This window comes from Pseudopipra pipra, chromosome Z, assembly GCF_036250125.1.
Source record: "Pseudopipra pipra isolate bDixPip1 chromosome Z, bDixPip1.hap1, whole genome shotgun sequence".
Lineage (NCBI taxonomy): Eukaryota > Metazoa > Chordata > Aves > Passeriformes > Pipridae > Pseudopipra > Pseudopipra pipra.
This window is the reverse complement of record NC_087581.1, coordinates 55,528,334-55,555,236: the sequence shown is the minus strand read 5'-3', so window position 1 is coordinate 55,555,236 and position 26,903 is coordinate 55,528,334. Positions and strand designations below refer to the sequence as shown.

General features: G+C 35.8%; 1 protein-coding gene across 3 annotated transcripts in view; it reads right to left on the bottom strand.

The window, feature by feature from the left end:
* Positions 1 to 1,210: 1,210 nt before the first annotated feature.
* Positions 1,211 to 26,903, bottom strand: part of AP3S1 (adaptor related protein complex 3 subunit sigma 1) — a 32,038-nt gene continuing 6,345 nt past the window's right edge. For 2 of the 3 annotated variants that reach the window (XM_064641154.1, XM_064641157.1), the window contains 3 exons: positions 19,750 to 19,821; positions 11,622 to 11,729; positions 1,211 to 2,510 (listed from right to left, as the gene is read on the bottom strand). In XM_064641154.1, coding sequence (XP_064497224.1) covers positions 2,382 to 2,510; positions 11,622 to 11,729; positions 19,750 to 19,821 — 309 coding nt within the window. In that variant the 3' untranslated portion in view covers positions 1,211 to 2,381. Of the gene's footprint in view, positions 2,511 to 8,711; positions 8,754 to 11,621; positions 11,730 to 19,749; positions 19,822 to 26,903 lie in introns of all 3 variants that reach the window. The other variant, XM_064641155.1, reaches the window with a different exon arrangement.

Sequence of the window (26,903 nt, the reverse complement as noted above, 5' to 3'; positions counted from 1 at the left end):
AAAAGTAGCACAGACAACAGTAACAAACCCCACAAAACTAAAACAAAAGAGTTTAAAGTGGTCATGTAATTGTTAAAAGCAAAGACCCAGTTCTCTAAAATGAATGACAGCCTGGCCATTGACACATGAGAAGTGAGAAATTAACCTGAAACATGCTTCATGTCAAGATGCAGACATATTTTCTTTAAGACTTTGGAAGTTTGATTCAAATAAAACCAGAAAATATTTCTCTACAAGGAATGTAAAATGTCTAAAATACATAAGCTTACAAATTTGAAAATGAACCAGAGGGAAAAAAGTGAGACAAAAAAATTGAGGACTTCGAAGACTTTCCAAAATTGTGAGGTCCTTTCACGAATAGCCCAAAGAACATTCTGTAGGTCAGAGCACCAAATGTTTCAAAATTTCCCATTTATCCTTTGGCAGTAGAACTAACTAAATCCTCACACAGGGAACAATGAGGAAAATTTTCAACATCTTTACTTTGAATGTCACATGGTCCATGCATTAACAAGAAAAACAAAACTTGGCAAAAGCAGGTGAAATTATAACTTCCAGATTTGTACTAGGTAAGCTGTCTAACTTGGGAATAGTAAATACCTCATAGCTGAAAAAAAAAAGGCTGTGTGTTTAGTTCTCTCAATTTCTTCAGCAGAAATGATAGAGGCAGTTTATTAATTATACCCCACCTGAATTGTCTGAAGCTTCAAACTAAGAAAGCTGACACAGAAGAATAAATATTCATTTCAAGAGGTATGGAAAGAGCAACTCTGTTTTCAAAAACATTTTAAAAACAGTTTGTTTTTATATGTTACTTGATGCATTCTAAATGCAATACAAAGAATACATAAGAAGTTGTTCCCCACCACCACCCCTGCCTTAAGAAAAACATTAAAATTCCTTGGATTGTATCATATTTTCTAATTAAAAAATAATTTTTCTTTCTTTTTCTCTGTCAAATGCTCCCAAAGGGCACCAATGTTAGTTACTATGTGATTCATAGTGATGTGATTCAAAGTTTATCTCATGGTCTTTGTCTTAACATTCAACTGAAAAGAACACTTGGTTACATCAAATCCAAATTTCTGAAGTTATGCAAGACTTCTCAGACTAGTCCTGAAATGTGTAGTCCTTGATACAATATTACTGTATTTTTATATACAGTATTAATGGAATACTTTTTTTGAGGAAAAAAAAGGCTTTAGAGGAATTCTTAAATATCCCAATGATACTTTTATTATTATTTTAAACAGACTTGTACATCACACAGAGCTTAAGAGCATGATTATAAAAAACAATCACTATCCCCCTTTATGTTTTTTAAATCACAGAAGAGTTTAAGAGCTGAGTAACTTACACAGAGGTGATAGCACTTAGATTTCTCTGAGGTCTTCACAATACTATGTATCTCATAAATCTAATTCGTGAAGTAGAGAATCACAAAGGTCACCAGGCAGAGAAGCCTTAATAAAGTATCCCCATTTATCTTTCCAAAGTGCCTTTCCTTATCCCATTATTTGACAGACTCACATTTACAGATCTGAGCTGCCCAATCTCTTCAGCCCATTCTGTGCTTCTCAAAACACACAGAGCAACCACAGAGGCCCTTTTTCCCAAAACAAAGTAAGACCATCAGGGAAAGTCTATCAGACTGTGTAAGTATCAACATCTATATGTAAACAGAAGTAATTAGATCTTCAGTAAAGGCAGTTTCTTCCTTCAGAATAATAACAAACAGCTTTTGTGAGAAATGTAAAGAGCCAATATGTTCAACTCAATACCCCTGTGTAAGCCCTTCAGAGATAAACTACAACATTAATGCCTGCTACAACAGTATTTATATATAGGCAATTGGCTCCATGAAAAGGAAATATGTGTTTTATTGCAAACAGTAGACTTCAGACAAATAGGTATTTAGAAGTCCAGTTTGTTATGATTTTATTTAAACAAAACATGACTTTAACGTTTTCATGCAACATTTGCACTTAAGTCTTAAATAATCATGACAAACAGAAGTAGTTAAAGAATGCACTAATTATAGACCTTGGTGAATATACAAAAAAACCTCAGTATTATAGGTTATACAAAGTAAAGAACATCTTGAATACTTCCCCAAAATACTGCAGCAGCTGAGACACAGTGATATGCCTTAAAAGGGCATAGGAATGTAATTTAGAAATCACATGAGACCTACCCCTTTCCTTTAATTTTACAAACAAGACAAAAGCAACATTCAACTCCACACACTGATTTTTCAGATTATATCTATGCAGTACCTTGAGTTTTATCCAAATAGTAAAAGTTAGACACATTTATTAGTAAACAATTATGCGGTAAATCTCTATTACATTTCTTCCTTGGTATTACCTGGAATAGTCATGTTATTTAAAAGTGGGCAGGTTTGGTACTTTTATACTGATGTCACCGATATTAATATTTCTTGGGATCTCTGGCAGATTCATATTCTTTACAGCTGAAACAGCCCGGGCTGGAGCTCCTGCTAAACCAGCCTGTATATAAAGTGAGGAAAAATGCAAGTCAGGAAGGTTGGTCACAAGAAGATTCACTAGCAATATAAGTAGACAACTAACTTTTCAAGTAATTCCATGGTAACACAGTTAGAAAGACCAGATGGTAATTGTGTTTGGAATGAAATGGGTTACTTGGAAATATTAAACCAGAAAGAGAAAACAGTTCACATATTCCTTTTTATATGGTAAAACATGTAATGTCAACTTGATGGAAAAGTATGAAGGGGAGGAATAGGAGGCTTAACAAAGCACAATGTAATGTGCACGTTCTAGAACAGACAATCTTGATGTTGGATGTCCAATGTGCTGTCTGCCTCTTACCTATTCTAAAAGTTAACGTTTCACTGTTGACTAACATTGGTTACAGGTTCAGAATATGTGACCTCAAAGTAACAAGGTGCTGAATGTCAGTTGAATCAATGACTATATATATATATATACACACACACAAACACACACACACACATATATACATATGTAAAAGGTATTTCAAAGTGGCTTAGTCAAAGATGAAAAGGATAAACACCCTGTATTTGTGGGTGATAAAAGGCGTGCTGACAGATCATTTCTACAAACCAACTAGAATGATCTGCTGTCCCACAGTATCTAGTTATACACTAAAACATCTGCAGCCCTCAGGCACACTTGAACATTACATAACAACCTGGTTATGCCTGGTTATGCCAGTTAATGAAACTATTAAATTAAATTAAATAGTACTTATTTCTTATTAAATCCCTCTACCATATGTAGTCTCCCTTCATGCAAAGCTAGAGCCTTTCTGTATAAACACGCAAGCTTTACAATATAGAATTATTGACTTCCACTCAGTTCTCTTTCAGATAAAGTCACTGCCAGGTTTACATACTAGCATATCTTACAAAATGCTAACAATTCATAGCTCAGAGGTCTTAAGACATAAAGAAAATTATCCTTCCTTATTGCTTCAGAAGAACACCTCTCCAAAACCTTGTTATTTTAAGCGCTACTAGAAAAAGGCCAAATAGTGTTACTGTATTTGACGTGAAAAAAAGATAATATTAATTTTAAGTATGGAAATGTTTCCCCTACAAGTTTAGATTCTCTGTGCATTTATAATTAGCTGTGTGGTTTTACTTCAGGCTTGCCATAAAAGTGTAAAAATAATTTTTGTTCTTGCAAGAAAAAAGAACCGTGGAAGATTTTAAAAACCAAGCTCTTATTTGCAGAAAAAACAGTATATTCCAAATTATGTGAATATGTAGAAAGAATTAACTTTTATTTTGGTATTTTAAAAGTAGGATTAATAATATTCAAAAAATAATAAAAACCGCAACACGATTTACAGAACTACTACAGTTTTAGAGTGTGGCATCTTGCAGGTCCAGAAAAAGGAGCAATCCACAAGAAACAAAGCAACATGCTAGAAACTGTTAAAAAAAACCAAACTAAACTTGTATAAATGAAAGGTTTTCATTAAAAATTTGTCAGAAACTAAAGAAACCAGTGCATTTGCAGAGAAAATAATTCTGAACAAGAAATACAGCAAAACAAGAAGAAAAACTTAGAGAAGGTTGTGTCATATTTGGTTATTGAAAAGTGTTGGTAGATGGTTACTGCTCAAAGTATAACCTTTTCTGATCCTTGCTTTTCATTGAAATTCATTGGAATTACATGATAAAATTACTGAGGAGTACACTTGACTTCAATGGTGTCCACCTAGACTACTGCTCAGAAGGAGACAAACATCCCATACACTTCTCAGATAACAACTCTACTTTTTGAAGGCTGTCCAAAAAAATATTTTCTTCCTTTTACTGCTCTGAGAAATAAATGTAAGGTCAAGTTGACGTAATATTTCCACTTAAAATCCTACCTACTGTTCTTCTTTCTCCCTTCAAAAACATAACCCATAGTCAAAATAAAACCGATTAAAATTTCTTATTTTGAACTAAACCTTTTGTATCACGTAGAAAGGCTAAAGCATCACAGATCCCTAGATCTTGGTCACAGGAGGATTCCCAGTACCGGGAACAGAGACCAGAAAGCCATGAGTCATCTATTAACAACATCTCCCCTGCCAAACACTCCTCTATGAGACATGCCAAAGTTGCGAAAAGCATGTGGGTGTAGCGGAGAAAGCTCAGGAAACTTACATCTCTAATGTAATCAAATACTCTCACTTTGGCCATGACAGAATCCAAGTTAGCAGTTCTCAGAAGCCCAGACTAAGTTAAACTAAAAAGGTGCAAAAAAGTATTTTCAAAGCCTCTTTTTCCTTGGTTTCCCTTATCGTCATCAAGTCGATCAAGTAGTTCACTTCAGAGACTCTTTCAATTGCAGTATCTTCATGAAGGGGAAAATCTGGCCCTAACAGAAGTAGTATTAAGAAATACAAGTATCCAAAACCTGTATCCCTGAACCTGCAATATCTTATAGGAGCAGTATTAGATATTGCAATTTCTTGCTATTTATTAAAAAACAGTGCAGAAGGCATGAAGCTGCTCAACACTGTCCTTTCATATTTGAGAACTTGAAAATACTAACTTCAAATCAAGATGTAACTACCAGTGAAGTTTTATTAGATAAAACAATAAATGCTTTTAATCTTTTAAATTCTATATTCAGTAACTGGAGAAAAGTTATTTAAGCAAAATCAAAAGTGGGGCAATGTAAACTGTTTTCCATTGAGAAGATGAAAATACTAATAAAAAGCAATGAATTATACAATTTATAACTGAAACAATGGGAAATCGGAAAAATATCATAAGTGATGGACATGGTCCACACAAACAGGCATGGTTGGCAACTCAAAAGAGAGATGCCTTCTGGGTGACTAGGATGGAGATTCCTTACCCTAATTTAATGAAAGTTATTTATTCTTAATAGACAAATAACAGTTTTAGTATAACTGGTCATCATTTTTACCTACCTGCAGCTATCCTCTTTATACAGACTTACAGTCCCTGCCTCCTGCCCCAATGGCATAGGATACAATGGAGACACAATTGAGAATTATTTAAAATACCACAATTGACATGACCATTGCCCTTCCACCCCCCTATACAGTCACAACTTCCAATAGTCATTTTTCATGAGGACCATTCTGGAACAGGATCAGCATACATCCCTGCCAAAACTGCTACAAGTGTCAGATTACCTCTTTCTTTGACAGTAAGATTGTCTTTCACTATCATATGCTGGAGTAAAGATTTTCAAACTATTACATTCTCTTCTCTTGTACTTCTCTGTATTAAGTGAGTATGTAGAACAGTGTATATATAATATGCACAGCAGAATGCTATTTAGCACAATTAATACAACCCTGTCAAACACAATACAGTATTTCCAAGAGAGAGCAAACAGTTCATAAAAAATGTCTAATGGATAAAAAGACTGAAAAGTACTTGCACTCCCAAGATGGATAACTAATACAATTCAAATGCTACTTTATCTGAACTCCTTAGCATTCCTTTTTAGCCTGTCTAACAGTGAACTAGTATGCAGTTCTTCCATTTACTTATCATTTCTTGTACACAAAGTGAACTGTATTTACAAACACAAGTGTACTACAAGAAGTACTTCCAGCCCTCTGTGCCTTCTAAGAGTTTTCTAGAGGTACCTGATTAAAAGAGTTCACTGTTAACACTGAACTCAACAAGCTTCAACTGTCTTTCTTAACACATAATTCAGCAGGTAAGTTGGTAAGGTGTAAAGAAAAAAATCTGTTTCACTTGAATAAAACCAAAACATGTAGCAAGCTTTAAACGTGCAGTGAATGTCACAGAGAGCAAATGACTGAAGCAAGTGAAAATGAAACTTCTTAACACATATTAATGAAATTTCAGAAATACAAAACAAATTGCATACAGCTGGTATTACAATAAGCCAATACATCACATTTTTGCTGCAGCTGCTTTGTACTCTCAATTTAATTTGTTAGTGAAGGTTGTGCTTTTATGTTGAAATGCTGCACGTTAAAATGTCAAGTTCCATTACTGCAAAAAACGCTTGTAAACATGTTCATACACTTTTAAAGTGAAAAAGCAATAACATATACGCAAAAAATGATGCCATTTTATAGACTGAAACAGACATATTTAATAACAGAACTTTTACTATACTGGTCCTGGGCTATCAAGTGAGCTGTCATTAATTTACTTAGTTCATTGTTAATCACTATAGAAATCAATTTTCTTTGTTCTTATCATCATCCTTTCTCATAACGTCCCACAGATAACTTCATATAAAAGTGAACCCAGCAACCTTGTTTTACTCTTTAAAAATAAATTCAGGTCATTTGGGAAAAGTATTGCACATCACAAACACTGTTAATATGCACATACAAATTAAAAAAAATATTCAAACTGTCATCCCAAATAACTCTACACAAAGCTAGCTATCACTAATATATAAGAATACACAGCCTACTGGAAAACAAAATAATGAAGGCTAACACTTTGCACAACAAGCCACCCTTTTCCAGACATTTTGGAGGTACCAGGACCTCTCTGCTGCTGATGCTTCAGAGCAATGCTTCTTTTCAGAACAAGTATGACTTCAAAGCAGCAGGGTTATGAAATCATGAAAGGATGCAATACATAATATAAAGGAATGATCATGTCCCCTGCTTATGAGGTTAAATAAATGAACATAATTAGAGAAAAACCAAAATGAAGTCTGCAAGTATATCAAAATGAGGCCAAACAGATAAGAAGACTTAAGACATACTCTTAGAAATTTTAAGCACTTGAATCACAAAAAGAGTAATGGATGGGAATGATTAATTATTTCTTTGTTTGTTTTTCATTGCCAGACCCAAAAATAAAACCAGAATATGTGTGAGCAAAACAGAAAAAGAAAACTAGCTTTGCACAAAGAAAAAAAAACAAAAAAGAAACCAAACCAAAATCTTGGAATCAAGCTCCCTAGTGTTACCAACGAAATACAGACTATATGTTAGAAGTGTTGATGTATTAGGCAAAAAAAGATCACGTGCTTGATTTTCTTCATGTGCTGTAGCATACTTCAAAATTATGCTGTAGCGTACTACCCAAAACTACTTTTAACTAATGCTTTTACAACTCAGTGTCACTAAATCCAATTACAGAATTATATTTGTTGAATTTTAAAGGTATTTCAGTACTTTATCCTAAAAAGATCACATAAAAAGTAAAGAGCAAAGCTATTCATAAATTACATAAACTTCATCTGCTTAAGATTCCACCTATTTAAAATACCTGCAGTTTGAATACACATATACTTAAAATGAGTGGAAATTAATTTTGAAGTACTGCCATTAACACTGACTGACATTCAAACTGTTGAGCTGAACTTAATGTTTCAAACAACAAAGGACAAATGACAATGACCATAAACTGAACTTCAAACATATATTTTCCTCCTTTTTATGTTCCTTGTTAATATTCATGTTCATGACTACAGTTACCAAGATATCTTGGAGCAAAATCCAGTGATTCAGCTTATAACAACAGCAAATGTACATCTGAAGTTGAGTACATGCTGACGGTTGTTCTCATTATGTTTGATACACTTAAGGTTGGATAATCAACTTTGGTATGTCTATGTCATCTTTACAAATTGCACTGATAATTTTATTCTCTATGTATAAAACTATTGGGTTTGTTGGTTTTGGGGAGGTAAGGGTTAATGTTTCCTTCATTTGAAGGTTATTCTGAAACTTCTCTTTGCAAGCAGGTAAAAGTTCTTTGTTTTCACTTGGAAATACTAAATGGTTAAGCAAAAGAGTTCACATTATTTATTTTAGATTATCAGTGACAAGACTGTCCCAATGACAAAGCTATGTCATCGTATCATAATTTTGTTATTTGTGTGTTCAATTTTTATTGAGATTAATTTTGCAGGGTTTTTGGTTAATATTCACACAAGTTCATACTCCTTTGTTTCTTAAACAATGATACAAAGAAAAGTTAAATTCTAAAATGCAGGAAGAGAAACAAAATAAAAAATATGATGTCAATGGAAAGCTAGTAAAATACACTATAGCCAATAAAAAGATGAGGGAACTACAAGAAACTAGCACAAAAAGTAGGCTACAAGGACTAATATGGGTATTTTTACACATAATTTTTGAGTCTGGCCTACATAATTTATTGCCTTTGACATCATTTTGCTTTCCCTTTTTGTTAAAAGTACATTTTTTCTAAAAGTCAGCAATACCTTTGTCTACCTGTCCTGTCTGGGAGACTGAAAGATAAAGGTCTGTAAGAGAGAAGAATGGAAAGAGCTAGAAAAGATCAGGAGGTTCGGAAAAAATGAGGCCCAACTTAAAAGTCTAAATCACACACGGTTGAATACTCCAAATAGAGAAGAGGTAGCCCAGGTTTACCTACAATACTTCCAGAAGCTCTGAATAAAATCCCAATGACCCCTCTCCCAAAAAATTCCCTCCCTTTACACAACAATCCTTTGGTTCTAGAAGGATTGACCAGAAACCCATTCAGAGATAAATACTAAACTGAAAGGCAGGGAAATGCAATTAAGACAAGATTTCTCAGGGCAGAAATAGTTTCCTTTGTAGCCCATCCAAGCAATATAAGAGCTGAATCACAAATCAAAGCTAGGGACTCCCTTATAGTGGTTTAAATAATTAATCTCTGTTGAAAACATTAACAAATTCTTTGAGCTGATAACTTTGCTCAAATATATGTGAATTTATTAAATACATTCAGTCTTCTTCACTAAATTCGAACTGAAAGCCTAATTAGAAATCTAGTGCATAACTAAACAAATACCTAATGTCAAATGGCTAAATTCTGTATATTACTGGAAGCCAGGTGAGCACAATAAAAACTGAAATATTTCTTAAAATGCAACTCAGTTACAACTTTATTAGTTTCATTACTTCAGCTATAAAAGAAAAGGCAAATTACTCTTGAAGTAGCTGCTTTATGAATGCAATAACTATGATGGAGGTCTAAAAGCCAAAGAGACTAAAGCGACAGTTCTGTAGCACAGGAGGCACTCCTATAAACTACAGACTACATCAATAATTTCTAAATTTTAAAAATAATCCGTTTTTTTAAATTAAAGAAAACTAAGAAGATCCACTAGTTTTGATTTCTTAGTGACCAGCATTCAAAATTATTAAGTTATTACTGAGTTTGATTTACATGGATTTACTTGTATCTTGAAAATATGTGTTCAGGAAAGACATACCGGAAAATTTACTATCTTGATCAAAAAGAGAAAAGGAAAAGAAATAGCAATCAGGAAATTTCTGTGGATACATATGAAACAAATGATTAATGATCTGAAGAAATAGTTACCAGGTATTGTGATGTATCTCAGCATTACAGTAACTGTTAAATTTGAAAAGAAACAGTCACTGAACTAAGAAAAAAAAAAGTATTTGTTGTGAGCAGCCTGTGAAATGTTCTACTCCATCCCAGTCACCAAGTGTTTAAATTTATCACTGCTACTTCTTTACCTTCTATAATTCATTGCTGAGTGTAAAAGAACAAGTTGCTATTTGCTTTATATACATTCCGAGTTGAAGATGGTTTTTTTATATCTTGAACCACCTATTTTTATACTAAAAGTATTTTAAAAGAATGACTTACTGATGAATAATAGTAAATAGCAAAGTATTGCAGCTGGCTGCACTGAACTGATGTGTTTCAGATGACCAGTCAGAGACTCGGCTACAGTTGATTTGGTAACAGAATTCACATAATTAAGAGCTTTTGGGTAAAACCAATATGTACATAATACATGGTAGGACATAGCTGCTCAGTGAGTTCAGCTTTTGGGAACACTATGCTACTTTTCCATCAAATAAAAAAAATGTATTCAGAAGTTATTCAAATATAGTACAAATTTATGAGGATAACTCCAAATTTGAAAAAAATATTAAAATGAACATTTTGGACATCTTCAAAAATCTACAGTGCAGTACTTCCAGATGCATATTGTTTTTCGCATATTGTTGTCCTGTTCTTGGATACAATTTGGAAGTTGTGCAAAACAGACAATTAATTGTATGAAAAAAACTTCAGGTGGCACAGTGTGAGACTGCAGAATTAGGAGAACAGTACGCACAGTACCAGAAAAAAAGCTGAAGAATTCATTTCTGTGCTGCATTTCAGTTAAAACTGAAGGAAGTTCTCTGGGTCATCTCCTAAAATGTCATTTAGTTCATATTTATGCCATCTGCAAAATTTCAGTCTACTGAGCTGACTTCAACTTTAGAAACAGTCTCCAATTCAAGCAAAGATTTGTTGAGAAATTTTAATATTATGCTTTGAAAATCTGATGATGTGTTCTTCTGTGGAATTACTCTCATCAATAAGAATCAAACACAGACTTAGCTAAGAGGTACTAGCAGTATTTTGGCTTATAAGGCATGTCTGGTGATGTTAAAGGAACAATAATATTCTGTGTCATAATTAAAGTCATTCTAAAATCCTTTCTTAGTCTAAGTGTCTTTCCTAAACACAGGTTCAACAATTTTTGAATTGAAAAGGGTTTCCCACAACTTACGTGAGCTCCCTCACTCAGACCATTACAGGCATATAGAGAATATAATTTTCTCACTCACTGAACACCAAAGATTCAGACTGCCAAAATTGCAGAATTCGTATTTACTTTAAAGGGTCTAAAACTGGGCTTTAAATTCTATCTAGTCCATTTCGGCCTGATTTACTTTTTTTGTGTTGCAGTATTACCGTTGTCATTTATTTCAGGTGCTCAAAACATACTCGCAGACAGTAGTCTTTGTAGACACTTTGTAGACCTTTATCTAATTTTATTTTGTTAGAGTCAGTAGTCCAGCATAGTATACATGTTGGAAATAAAAGGGTTTCTGCGAGACAACTACAGAAGTATCTCAATAGCAATGGCACACAATGCTATTAGATACAAATAGCAAAAACTAATCAGCAGTGAGTCTAAGCAATTATTACTTATGATGAAAGGTACAACATCCTCAGATACTGCGTAAATTTCTGACATTATAAGCAAGCAGTTTATACTACGTAGTTTGCTAGTGAAGGACAAATAGCATTTTATAGCATGCAGTTACTACAACCACGTTTACAGTTTACAAACTACACAGTGCATCGCTCTTACCTCAGATTTCTCCAGTTTATTTTGAGCATCAATTTGAGTGACAATTTCATTCATGTTGGTCTCCAAAACCATTCCACCCATGACCATTTCAGCCAATATATTATGGACCTAAAAGAGACCAAAAGAGAATTTAAAAATGCAAGACATCCTCCAGATGTTATTCTGGAGAGAATAACATCTCTCCAGATTGTAGATCTCTTCAATCTGGAGAGATGTTATTCAGATTCCTCAATGCAGGAAAACATATATTCTGTAAATCACTTAATTAATGTTAGCAATTAATTTTAAACCATTTGGGAACAAAGCTCACAACTTAATTTTCCTTTCTCCAGTACCTTGTTTGCTCATATCTCTGTTACGGACTCATCTTCTACACCATTTCACTTATCAACGCCAGAAGAAACTTTCACATTCCTCTTTCTTTCAGTTCCTGTTTTCTATCCAATGATTATGGACATAAATTCTAATTAGCATCAATAGCAGTAATACTCCTAGGGAGCAGGTTCTACAAGATTAAATTAATTACTCACAAGTAGAGGCGTAAAAACTACTTCGGGCTACACCTGCAAAAGAAGAGAAATGATGCTCACCCACCATGGGTACCAAGATTAGTCTTGGAAGTAGAACTGACATTCCTGAGCTACACCAGAAATATGGAGACTTCAGCATCTCGGACTAAGACTGACAGCTAGACCTTGAACTGAAGGACCACATAAACCAGCTGAGGACAATAAAGAAATGGGTATGTTCAAATATGGGAACTATTATAAAATATATACACGAAAAAAGGCATTGGTTTTTTCATTAACCAAAAAGTTAACAATAACCACTAATGGCATTTAGAAGACAACACATCTCTACCATTCATGATGGTCACAAAGTTTGGCACAAAGTATCTACAGTAAGTACACGTTATGCATGACGGTTCAGAGAACAACTCTGATGATGTAACCTATCTGATGAATTTTGTTCTATGAGGAGGCACACATAAACTCAAGAAGCAGTCAAGCTTAAGCAATAAAAACTAGATTCAGAGCTCCCTTTCAGTGTAAACTATTCCACGATTCTAAGAATTAAAAATGTGAACTGTAATAATAAAAAAAAGAGGCTTCTTGAGCACATAGACCACAGACAATAAAAGTAAGGTTGCAGCCCAACTGCAACAACAGATCAAGGCAACCACTTCTTGACAACCAAGAGAAAGAATTGGATTTACATGTTCAAGTAAGCATCTCACCAAGGCATCAGTTCCCCTTAGTGTAAACTCTGAAAGAAGTCTGCAACATGCCAGCAAACTACAGATTAAGAAGGAACTGATATGGGAGCACTCTCTGCAGACAAAAAAGGGGTAGAAGGCAAACTTCAGGTTTCCAGCCAGCTGTAGCGCTGATGCCATAACTATATAAAACTGCAGCATACTGTTGTCAACATTCAGCCCTCAGCAGTTATTGATGCTATCCTTATTATGATGGATGCAGTGAAGAAGGAGAACGAATATAATTCTGAATACAGCTTCTCACAAATAAATTTGCTCATAATTGAGACTGCATATGCAGATTTACAAATACTACATGAAAACAACAGCAGGAATATAATTCTTTTTCCTAAAATATACTCCTTCACAGAGGAAATCTTAGTATTTATCTATCAAAACATTAAGAAAATACGCTCCTTAATCTTCTTAGTCATAAAGAAACATTACTGCCTAGCAGTTCTTCTGATATTTCACAGTCTTTCATATTCCAGAAGATATATACCATAACATTTGCCTTTCCATCATCCAAGTTGCTTTAAAAAATGAAAACTGAAATTTCTAATTATGCTTTGAAATTATGAAATTATGCTTGGTTAGGAAAGCCAAAGGACTGATAGAAGTAAATCTGACCAACAAAACCAAGGTTAACAAAAAAAGCTTCTGTAGGTACACTGGTGATAAAAGACAGACTAGGGAAAATGTGGGTACTCTCAGGAAGGATATAGGAGACCTAGTTAGCCAGGATGTAAATGACTTTTTTGCCTCAGTCTTCACCAGCCAATAGTCAAGCCACACAACCCAAGTTGCAGAGAGTGGAAGCAGGGACCAGGAGAATGAAGAACTGCAGACTGCAGGAGAACACTGGATCGAAGAGCATTTAAGGAAACTGAAGGCGCAGAAGTCCATGGGACCTGACAAGATACATCAACAGATCCTGAGGAAACTGGCTAAGACACTATCCATCATATTTGAGAAGTCATGGCAGTCCAGTGAACTTGCCACCAACTGAAAAACGAGAAACTTAACCTCCATTTTCAAGAAGGGAAGTAAGGAAGATCTAGGGAACAGGCCACTCAGTCTTACCTCAGTGCCTGGCAAAACCACGGAGCTGATCCTCCTGGAAACTATGCTAAGGCTCACAGAAAATACCGAGGTGATTGGTGACAGGCTTCACTGATGACAAATCATGCCTGACAAATTTGGTGGCCTTCTATGACAGGATCACAGAGACTGTGGATGAAGAAAGAGTGGCTGACCTCATCTACCTGGACTTGTGCAAGGCATTTGACACTGTCCCACACAACATCCTTGTCTCTAAACCAGAGACACGGAGTTGACATCTGGACCACTCAATGGATACGGAAAAAACTGGAAGCTCACACTCAGAGAGTTGCAGCAGCTCCATGTCCAAGTGGAGACCATTGATGAGAGGCTTCCTTAGAGAACCCTGGGACTGGTGCTGCTAAATATCTTTGTCAGTGACATGGGCAGTGGGATGGAGTGCACCCTCAGCAAGTTCACTGATGACACAAGGCTGTGTGGTGCCATCAACATGCTGGAGGGAAGGGATGATGCTGGAGGGACCTGGACAGGCCTGAGAGGTGGGTCTGAGTGAACCTCATGAAGTTCAACAAGGTCAAGTACAACATCCTGCACCTGGGTCTCGGCAGTCCTGAGCAGAAGTACAGTCTGGGCAGAGAATGGACCAAGACCAGCCCTGGGGACAAGGACTTGGGAGTGTTGATGGATGAGAAGCTTAACAAGAGCCAGCAATGTGCATTTGCAGCCCAGAAAATCAACCCCGTCCTGGGCTGCGTCAAAAGCTGTGTGGCCAGCATGTCAAGGGAAGTGATTCTGACACTCTGCTCTGTTCTTGTGAGACCCCAGTTGAATACTGCATCCAGCTCTGGGGCCCCCAGGACAAGAAAGATGTAGACCTGTTGGAACAAGTCGAGAAGAGTCGCAATGATGATTAGAGGGCTGGAAGACCTCTGCTATGAGGAAAGGCTGAGAGTTGTTCAGCCTGGAGAAGAGAAGGCTCTAGGGAGAACTTCCTGAAGACTTCCACTACCTAGAGGAGTCCCACAAAAAAGCTGAAGAGGGACTTTACACAGAATATATAGCAATAGGACAAGAAGGAATGGCTTTTAGACAAGAGAAGGCAGATAGGATATCTGGAGAAAATTCTTTACTGTGAAGATGATGAGGCACTGGGACAGGTTGCCCAAAGAAGTTGTGAGTGCCCTGGCTCTGGAAGTATTCAGATTTGTGTGTGCAGATTTGAGCAACTTGGTCTAGTGGAAGGTGTCCCTGTCCATGGCAGGGGGGTTAGAACTATTGGATCTTAAAGGTCCATTCCAACTGAAACCATTCTATGATTCTATGATTATGCATACTAGAAAAACTTTATTCTAGTTTATTATCTATTTTCAGTGATTCACCAGTGGAGACTTAAAAAAAATCTTAACAGTAGTACTTATCCTATACAAATTCTCTGCTTCCAAATATCTCCAACTTAAGGATTTCTGAAACACAGACTGCTTGCTGCTTCTTGGTATAGTACTGCATTTTATAACTTCAGTTAGAATTTTTTCTTTGGTTAACATATCTAATTACCTTTGAATCTACTTAAAATATTCTTGGTATCTATGATAAAATGGAACAGTGACATTCTATAATTTAGTTATCAACCACAAAAAAATATTTTCTTTGTTTCAAACTTCCTGAGATTTTATCTGATATCCACTGCTCTTTATTTCTGACACAGTTGTTCATTTTCTTCAGGCTTGTTCTGGCTCTCCAACACCTTTCTTCTACATACTTCTTGCTTCTCTGACTCCAATATCTTGAATATTTAACTTTTTCCTCCATGCAAACTCTTTCATACTTTGGATCATACTTTCCCTATATTTTTTCACACTTTTAGTATGCAATATTGAAGACTAATACATAGTATTTAAAAATGTTTAAAGCATGGATTGCTTTAAAGAAGTTTAACCATTTTCTTTGTATTGCCCCATTTTTCTTTTAAAGGGAGAAGAATGTTTTCTAAATAACAGTATATAATTAATTATATTTGTTAATCTGTATATCACAGCTATGACCAATAATGTTATGTAACTATTGTAATCCTTTGACTTCCTTCTCTTAAATACATAAGTTTGCTCATATATGAGCAGCAGCAAGACAAAAATTTTTAATATTAACTGGTTTTTCTTTATTTTTTCATTGTAAATACATAATTAGCAAATACACATCACTTTCTTTTTTTCTTATTGAAAAAAATCACTAATTATTTTCCTAAACAAAAAAATCTGAACTAAAAAAGCATTAAGTGACAACGAAGTGCAAAATACACTTCAACAGTCTATTCCAAACAGTGTTTAAGTGAAAAACTGAAGGCACAGGGAATAGACCTCATATTACAAAAGAGATCTGACAGTTGAGAACATCAACTTTTCAAAATCTGAAATTGCTCTTTTGTAATAAAAATTTTGAGGTGTTTTTACAAAAATCAAGAGAACTTCCTATTTGTGTTCCACGTATTCTCTAAAACCATAAACACATATTCTAGCAAACAGGGGGCAGGAATGCATCAAGAAAAACTCTCCAGGAAAATTTAGCAAACACATTTTCTTGTCTTCAAGCAATTTGATTCACTGGGTTCACTGTTCTGGTCAGATAATAAACTCTTGGAAGAGATTGCGATACTCCCAGGGATATTTCAATAGACGCCAAAAAACTTGTGGAAAAATAAAAGTATTTCCTTACATCCCTAACTGAATGTATTCTATTATTTTAGTTGTAAAATATTCTTAGGATAGCTTTCTATGGATGCCTTTTCCATCAGAATGCATTGCACTCCTGGACTCAGTGTAGGAATCAGTACAGGACTGAAATAAATGTCCTCCTCCCCTTCTGGAAAATGCCTTGCTCCAGCTATGACAAGTTGGTTTGTTTCCTTGTAATACAGATGATTTTTAAAGACAATCCAAATTGTTTCTATGTGCAAACTACACTCCCCAACACCCCAAATCCTCCTCTGCTATAGCACATTAGAAACACTATCTCATTCCCACCTATATTCCACTCTTCAGATGAACTTCTAGTACTATACCAATATTCCTTGCATAAGCATCTCTCTTGACCCCAGTTTACTACAAGCCATCACTGGATCCTGTACAATGATAAAGGTCTGATGAAGGTAAATGTTTTCTTATAGAAATACCAAATAAAACACTACTAGAGAGGCAACAGCTGTTGAGACTACATAGTTTAACTCTTTCACATGCCACATCATTTTTTTACAGGAAAGGTACTCCTTGGTGTTTAGGCAGCTCTAGCAAGAGAATTGCAAGAAAGCCACCTTCTACAGCTCCATCAAGAACTGAAAACACAGAAAAATTCTTAGCCAAATCAGCTAGCCAATCCTCACCTTTCTCAATACCAGACCACTCAAAACACAAAGATTTGAAAGGTTTCACCCCAAAAAGCTCCCACATTACTCCATTACAAGTAAGATTCTGTCTAGACCAAACATGCAGCAGCATTTGCTGTTTCCCCCCTTTGCACACTTGAAGTACATTAACACTAGGGCACAAATATCTGATGAAAGAAAGTTAATGTGTCGTAACTCAGAAGGCTCAATCAATGCATTTTGCTTCTTGACTGCTTCAGTAGTTTAAAGAAAATTTAATACTATAATTTCATTCTCACACATACATCTTCCTGTTTTGTTCTCAGACCTACAAGAACATTGATGAACTTAAACTAGAGGAAAAAAAAGAAAGCATAGAGACAACATCAGATTAGTTACAACTGCACAACTAATGCTATTGTAGAGCTGGTAGCAGCCTTGCCTTACAACAGATGTTCAGCTCTCTTTATTTTTCACTGTATTCAGTACAGTATTCTTTTGTTGATCTATGATCAAGTAAAAAAATCACTGCCCTGGTTAACGTGATGCTCAAAATTTTTTTAACTCAAGGTTTCAGTGATCCTTTGTTGTGGAATTGGATTACTTTGACTAAAATATCTAACTATTATTTAGGGCTCGCATTTTTCTCAGAGTTTGAAAATTCTAGTCTAAACATTTAATAGGATTCTCAGGCAGATTTTTAGATTTTAGTAAATCAAATTTTTAGTAAAATGAAACCGTTAAAATTCTTCCATTTGACAAATAAAATTTCAAGAAGGAAATACCATCTCACACCCAACAGAAAGTAAAATATTCTTCAAGAAATGTAATATTTTGAAGCACCTAAGTTCTCTATGTTTCTTCTCTAAAATGTAAAAGATCACTGTGTTAAGAAATAATCCTGAATGAAACATGTTACAAAGCAACAGTTTGGAGTACATATCAACCAAAGTATCCTTCAGCTAAAGACTAAACTCTTCCCCACAAAACAACTACAGTATTTTTGTTCTTTAAGCTCCAAGGCTCACATATATAAGCCACCAATAAATTGTTTTGTATTTTAATTTGCCATTTTGGAAATATCCAACATGTTCCAGTCAGACTAGAAATCCTAATGACTTTCCATTAGCGATGTATCAGTTCAAACAGTAACTGAAGGTCACATGCATTTCTCTACCTGGTCAAGGTACAAGTGTTTCTTCCAAAAGGAGTTTCTGATTTTGAAACAGAGTCAGTTTGAAATGGCCATTTCAGACATTTGATTTGGTACAATTTTTATTCTACTTTTTCTATCTTAATTTTCATTGACATCTTTTGCTGTTGATGCAAAAAGATGTTCACAGATGGGGAAAGGTGAATGCACTGAAAGCAATGGCAGGCACAAAATGCAACTGAAAGAATAAATACTATATATTCCATTCTCAGCATTTTAGATATTACACCAAGAGATGTCAAAGTTCTTTTAAATGAAAGATTACTATAGTAACAGCATTTCTCAAAACTAGATTAATAAATAAAACATTCCTTATAGATGGGAACATTCAAATAAGATCTTCCAAATATTTAGAAACAAAGACAAAGTCTGTTTGAGATTTGGAACAGAAAGATCCACACAGCATTTAAGCTACATAATCATAGTATATGAAAGGCAAGCGACAACCTTAACTGGAAAACCTGTAATAACTTCAGTTCTGCATTATGAAATACCTAACCATAAACAAAATAGAATACATTATTTCTTGAAACTAATCCTACTCTAAGAATATTCAGATGTCTTGGATTTTACAACTTAATGTGCAATATTATTATGCAAATCTCCCACATTATTTTATTGTTCCTCAGAAAGACATGTTCCACTGGTTCCACTGCAGCTTTCAAACAATAAAAATAATATTTTAACAGAAATGGTCTAGATTTCACTGATAAATAAATCACAGAATAGTTAAGGTTGGAAAAGATCTCCAAGACCATTGAGTCCAACCTTTGATAGACCACTACCATGTCAAATAAACCACAGCATGAAGTACCACATCCAGTCGTTTCATGAACACCTCCAGGCATGGTGATTGCACCACTTCCCCAGGCAGCCCATTCCAATGCTTGACTACCCTTTCAGTGAAGAAATTCTTCCTCATGTCCAGCCTACACCTCTCCTGCAACAGCTTGAAGCCATTTCCTCTTGTCCTGTCACTTGCTGCCTGGGAGAAGAGGCTGAGCCCCACCTTGCTACAAGCTCCTTTCAGGTAGTAGTAAACAGCAATGAGGTCCCCCCAAGCCTCCTTTTCTCCAGGCTAAACTCCACCCTCCGCAGCTGTTCCTCATAAAACTTACTCTCTAGACCCTTCACCAGCTTCATTGAGATCTCAGGAAAGTATAATCACTGCAGTTTCATACCAAATATCACCTGAACCAAACGTTTTACTTGACAAAAATATTACAGGAGGTCATCACAGTACCTTGTCTACATGGAAAATTAAATCCAGTTCACAGACATTTTCAAAACATTTGTCTAGTGTTTCCACAAATACCTGCAAAGAAAAAAAAAAAGCCAGAGGTCAAGCTTTAACAAAAATTCAATAATTTCATTAAGTATGAGGTTTGAGAAAAGCAAGTACAGAAATTAAACAAAGGTCAGATTTTAAGGCATTAAAAGCATCTAAAGAAATTATGTGGTTAACATTATTATGTCAACAGGATGTTATCTATGTAGAGGTCACAACTGTACACACAAGCCAGTTTATGTTAATACTTTGCTAAAACTCATCCAGTTTTAAAAAAGTTACATCTTGAAAAAACAGTAACATCACCTATTCTACAATTTTCTCAGCTAAGATTCAAAGCACCCTTTTCATTAGAACCCAACTATTAAGCAAAAAAAAAAATAAAAAAATCAGCTTTTCTATTACTGTTACTATTTTTAGCAATTACTACCTTGCAGGCATCTCCCAGTTAACCAGACTACTGCTAACTTTTGCTACACAGCCATGTGCAATGCAAACTGTCAGCATCATGCAAGTTTGTCAACATTACTGCTTCCAGCAGTACAGCAGCTTTCACTTGACTCAGACTCATTGAATTCAGGGTGGACCAAGGAAAAAGGCAGCTGTCTTAATGTCACATCTGCTGATCCTGTCAGGCACAAATTTAGAAAAGTCTAGCAGTTTATAACCCCTCCCTGAATCTATAATATAAGAGGACAAAGCAGAAAAATCAGAGCAGCTGCTGAACTCCAGCCACTGATGTTCCCTGCCAGATATGGACTGTACACTACCTTGCTGTACACTAACAGGTTCTCTGGTACTCATGTTTGCCTGTTCTGACACCAAGAGCACCACAGTATCCAATTAGACCAGATAATGAAATGATGATTGTACATGCATTTCTTAAGCTCTGGAATGCCAATCACCATGTGCTTGTGGTGAGTGCTGACAAAGACTCCAGTCTTAGACAGGTATAAGCACAGCTCCCTTTATGCATGGGATAACTCCTACAGACACAGATGCATTAACCCTCTCTAAGTTTGAGTTCGAGGGCTTAGGGCCTTCAAAGTTAAAAAGAATTTCTGTAAGAATTTACTGACCATTTATTAATGACAAATAGATAAGTTGCAACTTGTTGGAGATTTTAATCTCAGTTTTATATGTTTCAGAACCATTTTCTCACAATAAGCATTTAATATTATTTATTAAGCCGTCACTGTATGCAGGGGTTTTTTTCAATTCTAAACCCAAACCCTAAAGCAGCAATATGGAGGATAAACACCTAATTTTGATTCTTTATTCAACATGATATATTAATCCCATCTTAGTATCTGAGATGAACCAGATTTCAAACTGCCTAGGCCCAGAGAAATAGGAGTGAGAAGCCATGTTCTGACATAGATCACAAATTCATTTAGGTTGGAAACAATCCCTAAGATAAATTAGTCAAACAGTTAATCCAGCACTGCCAAATACAGTTCTAAACCATGTCCCTAAGCACCACCTCTAAATGTTTTTTGAACACTTCCAGTAATGGTGACTCCATCACTTCCCTGAGCAGCCCATTTCCATGCCTGACCACCCCTTCAGGGAAGAAATTTTTCCTAATACCCAACCTAAACCTCCCCTGGCACTATTTGAGGCTGTTTCCTCTTGTCCTATCACTTCTTCCTTGGGAAAAGAAACAGACCTCTCTGTTTCATGTAGTTCTAGAGTTCTAGAGTAATAAGATCTCCCCAATCCTCTTTCTTTTCCATGCTAAACTCACCCAGCTCCCTCAGCAACTCCTCGTAAGACTTGAAGTCCAGACCCTTTGTCATCTCCATTGCCTTTCTGTGGACTTGCTCCAGCACCTCAATGCTCACCTTGTAGTGAGAGGCCAAAACTGAACACAAGATTCCAAGGTGTGGGCTCACCAGTGCCAAGTACAGGGGGACGATCTCTGGGCACACTATTGCTGACCCAAGCCAGCCTTTGGCCTTCTTGGCTACCTGGGCACACTGTTGATTCATGGTCAGCTGCTGTTGGCCAGCACTCCCTGGTCCTTTTCTGCCAGGCAGCTTTCTAGCCACTCTTCCCCCAGTCTGTGGTGCTGCAGGGGAATGTTGTGGTCCAAAGGTAGGATCCAGCACTTGATCTTGGCCCATCAATCCAGCCAGTCCAGACCCCTCTGCAGAGCCTTCCTACCCTCCAGCAGATCAACATTCCCAACCAACTCAGGGTCACCTGCAAACTGGCTGAGCGAGCACTCGATCCCCTCGTCCAGATCACTGAGCCCTGGGGAACACTACTTGTGACCAGATGCCAGTAGGATGTAACTCCATTCAACACCATTCTTTGTGGATAAAGGTCTGTTTCTACAGATATGTATTTATGTCTACAGACCCAGTGAAATGGGTTTACTTGACATAAGCTATTCCCAGCTGTCTACCTGGCATATCCATAAAGATTACTTTTACATCTGAATCCCTAATTCTCAGATCCTGCTTATACTGTAAAAGAGAAGAGGATCACACCCTGCTGTTACTATTACTACTATTATTGATGTCCATTTTAAAGTCAAAGTACATGCATTTAGAAAAAGGACTATTACTTAATATCAAAATACAAATCTGTAATTTAAAACTAGGAACATGGAGCATATTCAGAAGCAGACTCAAGACAATAAGGTTTGCTGACAAGTTAACTAAGTAAATGAGTATGCTTCTGTTAAATTATACTGAAGCTAAGCAAAGCAGATTTTTTCTTAAAGAATTTGTTAATTTGTTGTGGTAATAACAATCTTCGATAAAGAAGGGATGTGAGGAAACAGAAAAACTTATATGTTAAGCAGAACAACTACATATTTGACAACCATGTGCAGCAAGACAAATGAGCAAAGATGTTCTCTTACTTTCCTTGTACCTTAGGAGACTGCAATTACAAGGACAGTGCTGTTTGATATTAGCTGCAAGGAGAAGTATGGAAACAGAGTGTAAATTAAATGCTTCCTCCAGTGGTTTTAGTTACAAGACCTACCAGCTTGACACTATTTTTGAAAGAAAATATTCCTCATATATATCCCCAAGTTTGCACATGAATTCACATACTCTGACTTCAACATCTGTCTAGCTCCTTGGAAAACAAAGGAACATATTAAAAACAAAAACAACTCAGAAGTCCTAAAAAAAGCTCCCCACAGATACCTGTATTTAGTAGCAGCATGCATGCTCACGCATCAACATCACAAAAGTTTTATTTTTCTGACCTTCTTCCAGTAACTAGGGCTTCTATAACAACACTTGATTCATAGTTACAATGGCTACTTTTAAACCTTTACCTATTACATAGCAACACCATCTCATACTGAACGAACTCTCAGATCTCTGCTTGCAATGCATGACCAGCAATGCACAACAAACGCTTTTTAATCTAAGCGAGGAAATCAGCTGGCACTGAGTATTCTTCAGAGAGATTTTTCACTGGCTAAGAATTTCCCATGGAAACTTTGGAAACTCTCTCAATCTTCCATTCAAAATGGAGAGTTCAGAGTAATGCCAGTAGTGACAACGTTTACATCTGTTATGAATAACTGGTCTTTTAAAGTGTTAGTCTGTAAGGTGAAACAGATTTTTTTACACTAACATCCTTGGCCTATTTTAAGATGTCTTCAATTATCAAGACGGTAAATAAAATTAGAGCCACTTTCCTCATAATTTTAGTTGAGTCAAATGAATCGCATGCTATGGCAAGCAGTGATAGAATTTCAGTACTTTAGTAATCACTTCAGATGCTGTAGACTTGTAGATCAATAATCAAAAGAGAAAACATATCAATTGTTCTGGGACACACGTACCTTCCACACACATCAGTTCAGATGCACCTTGTAATGTTATTGGAACGGTAACATAAATAAATGAGTCAAATAGGAAAATAAGGATGCACACACAATGAATTACTAGCTCCCCCTTGTGCTTCATTTTTGAAACTATAATCTTTTACAGTTCAAAGAAAAACTCATGTGCATCTCCATGTAAGTAAACAGAAAAAAAAGGGGAGAAAAAAAAAAAAAGAAAAACCCTACACCAACAAAACACCAAATCGTTATTGGATATATACAAGCCAGGAGTGCTCTCTATTTGGCAATATGTCAAAACATAAAACACCACCTTTACAATAAAGGGCTTGTTTTTATGATAAGTAACACAACAAAGGAATAAAAAATACAATAAAATGGGAAGATAACAAAGCTAGCAGAAAAATCAGAAAATTCAATCAATTAAATGTATCTGGGAATAGAAAATGTCAAATATCAAAAGCAAGTACAAAGGATGAACTAAAAACAACAGGGGTGAATCATATCAAGATTATCCCCTCCTTCTTCCTTAGCTAAACAGAAACGGCAAATTTGAGGACAGAATTAATCCAATCTGCCCATGATGAGTTCTCATCCCAGTCATATGCCTCTCCCTCTTTTATTTAACTAGCACAAAAAGCAGCATATCTGGGCAGGATGCTTTGTCTTTAAGAACTGAGAAAAACATCTTATATGAATTGCACTTCATGCATCTTACTGAACAACATTATTATGCAAGATTCTACAGAAATTTTCACGGAAGACTGATCTCACAGACACTGCTGTTTGTCTTCACAGCCTCATGTCTTCAAAGTACAGCAACTGGCCAAGACACTCAGAAATTCTTAGAGCTGACATAAGTTTTTGGGTCCATAAGATAGTTAGGTAAATGTAATGTAAAAATGTAATAGTAAATGTCCCTCAGTTTTTCCTCATGGCAGTCTACAGCTAGTTATATTTTCCTATGTATTTTATTTCCATGCACTAAAACCTTATACTTCACAGGCTAACACAAAAGAGTCTGAAATAGCTACAACTCATGACATAATTTACACTGACTCCAAAAGACTGCAAAACAAGCATAGCAGAGATGCTGACCTATCTCCCAAACCAATGAAGCAAAAAACAATAAAAAGAAAATTCTGTTTATATTAAAAAAAAACAAAGTAAATGGACAAAAAATAACAATATGAATTTGCCTTATGTGTTCAAACACAGATATACAAGTTGAACACAGTATCAAATCTGAGGCAGTCTATGATTTGTAAGGCATACAGCATATTCATTAAGCCCAAGTCAAGACAACTAACCTGTGAAACAGCTCTGACCTAATGGTGATACAACTGGCCTTCACAGAAGTATCTTAAGTATTACAACTTTATTGAATATTGAAATTATACGAAAATTACTTCATGATGAAAAGAGCTGCAGACTGTCATATGTAGCCTAATCTACTATGGATTTATTCTGTTTACAAGACATAAAACTCTTAAGTGCTATACTGATTTCTAGGTTCATATCACCAGCTTATTTTCCATCACAAACTGGTCCTCTACATATCTACTTATTTAAACAATTCATTATATGTATGATTCATAAAAAAGTCCAGATGTGTTACCTGTGTTGTCTCTGAACTACAATAAACAAAGATGTCCCGACAAAAAACAAACAAAGCTTATTTGCTTGAGTGGATGTGTATGTGTATATACTGCCAGTCTGCATTGCACATGGGGTTGAGATGTAATAATAAACTTTCTGAGGGCACTTTTCCAGTGTAAGATACATTTAATTCTGATGGCTATTGCTAAGAGGATTAAACAGATACTTCTTGTGAGCCAGACTGAAAATTGAAAACGTTTAACTAATCTCTGTATACTTTACCCTATAATTGAATGGTTGAATTACCATGATTTAGGAACACTGAACAGCTACAGGTACTGCAGTGAAACTGTATGATTTATAAACAAAATCATGCAGATTAGAAAAACAAAGTATTTATACAAATAGAAATAGTATTTTTCTTATTTCATCCTGTAGGCAATTATACTGGCATGTAATTAAACACTGGGGCATTTATGGAAAAAATGTGAAATACAAAGACTACAAGATTAAAATCTATCAAAATATTTTTGGCACAATAAGTAATACAGTTTAGAGAAAAGTTTAAATTCTCCCTTATTCAGACAGTTTGAGGGCCATGCAACTATAGGTAGCAGTAAGCACAAGCAATATGTTTCAACACCTAAAAGTACAATTTAGGTTACTCTGTGTATATATGAACATGCCTCTTTTCAATGTTCATAGATATTTTTGCACTTCCAAGAAAGAAGACACTGTTCAACTCTGTATGACAAACTGCTGGGAACAGGTACTGCCACTGAGTACCTTACTTGGCAACTTCGCACTGTTCAGACATTGCAGAATGATCAAAGACGGTACAGAAAAGGTTTCCTTCCCCCCTACCCCCACAGGCACCCTTCTGGATCTATTGTCCAAAAGAACAACACTGGAAAGCTGTTCTGAACACTAATAGGTGACTGTGAGAAGCTATTCAGCTCCAAGAAAGGTCTGCAGAGGGAACTGTGTTAGCCTTTGAGGCTAACAGTAAAGTTATCAATAGACACATGCCCATGTCCCAGAATATCACAGATTTTACTAATGTAATAAATCTATTCTCTTGAAAGGTTTAACAGTAAGTGAACCATACACATAAATAACTGAGACCCATTTGTGTAATGACATACATCACTTCATGCTGTGAAACTATTTTTTGCCACATCTGAGTACACTAACGATCATCACTGAAATTGTTTACATGCAAGTTTTAAGCTGAAAAATTGCTGGTTTAGTCAGAGCTCTCTTGACCTGAGAGTGTTCGTATTACCAGACACAATTTTTCTTACTGATACAGACATATTTAGCAGTTTAAATCATATATGAGAGCTTTGCAGAAGACATTGTATTTGAGGAGTTAGTGATGTTGAACAGCCATGTCTGCTCTACTGGGCCTGTATTTTATTAATGTAATCTATAATATATAATGTCCTTCAGAATGATAAACTCTAGCGGATCAAAGAATGGCATGTATTGATCCTGACCAAGAAACTGTTGCATATTTAAGAGTTAGTGACACACATAACACAACATAAATAGGCACAGGTCTGTCCTGTGCTACACAAATTCCTTGGCTAAGGAATAAACTCAGCCAGTTCACTGTGACAGAGGAGCCTGCAGGCAGCTCCCACTTGGTACCAGTGATCGTGACACTTCAGTGGCCTTGCCTGTACCTCAAAGT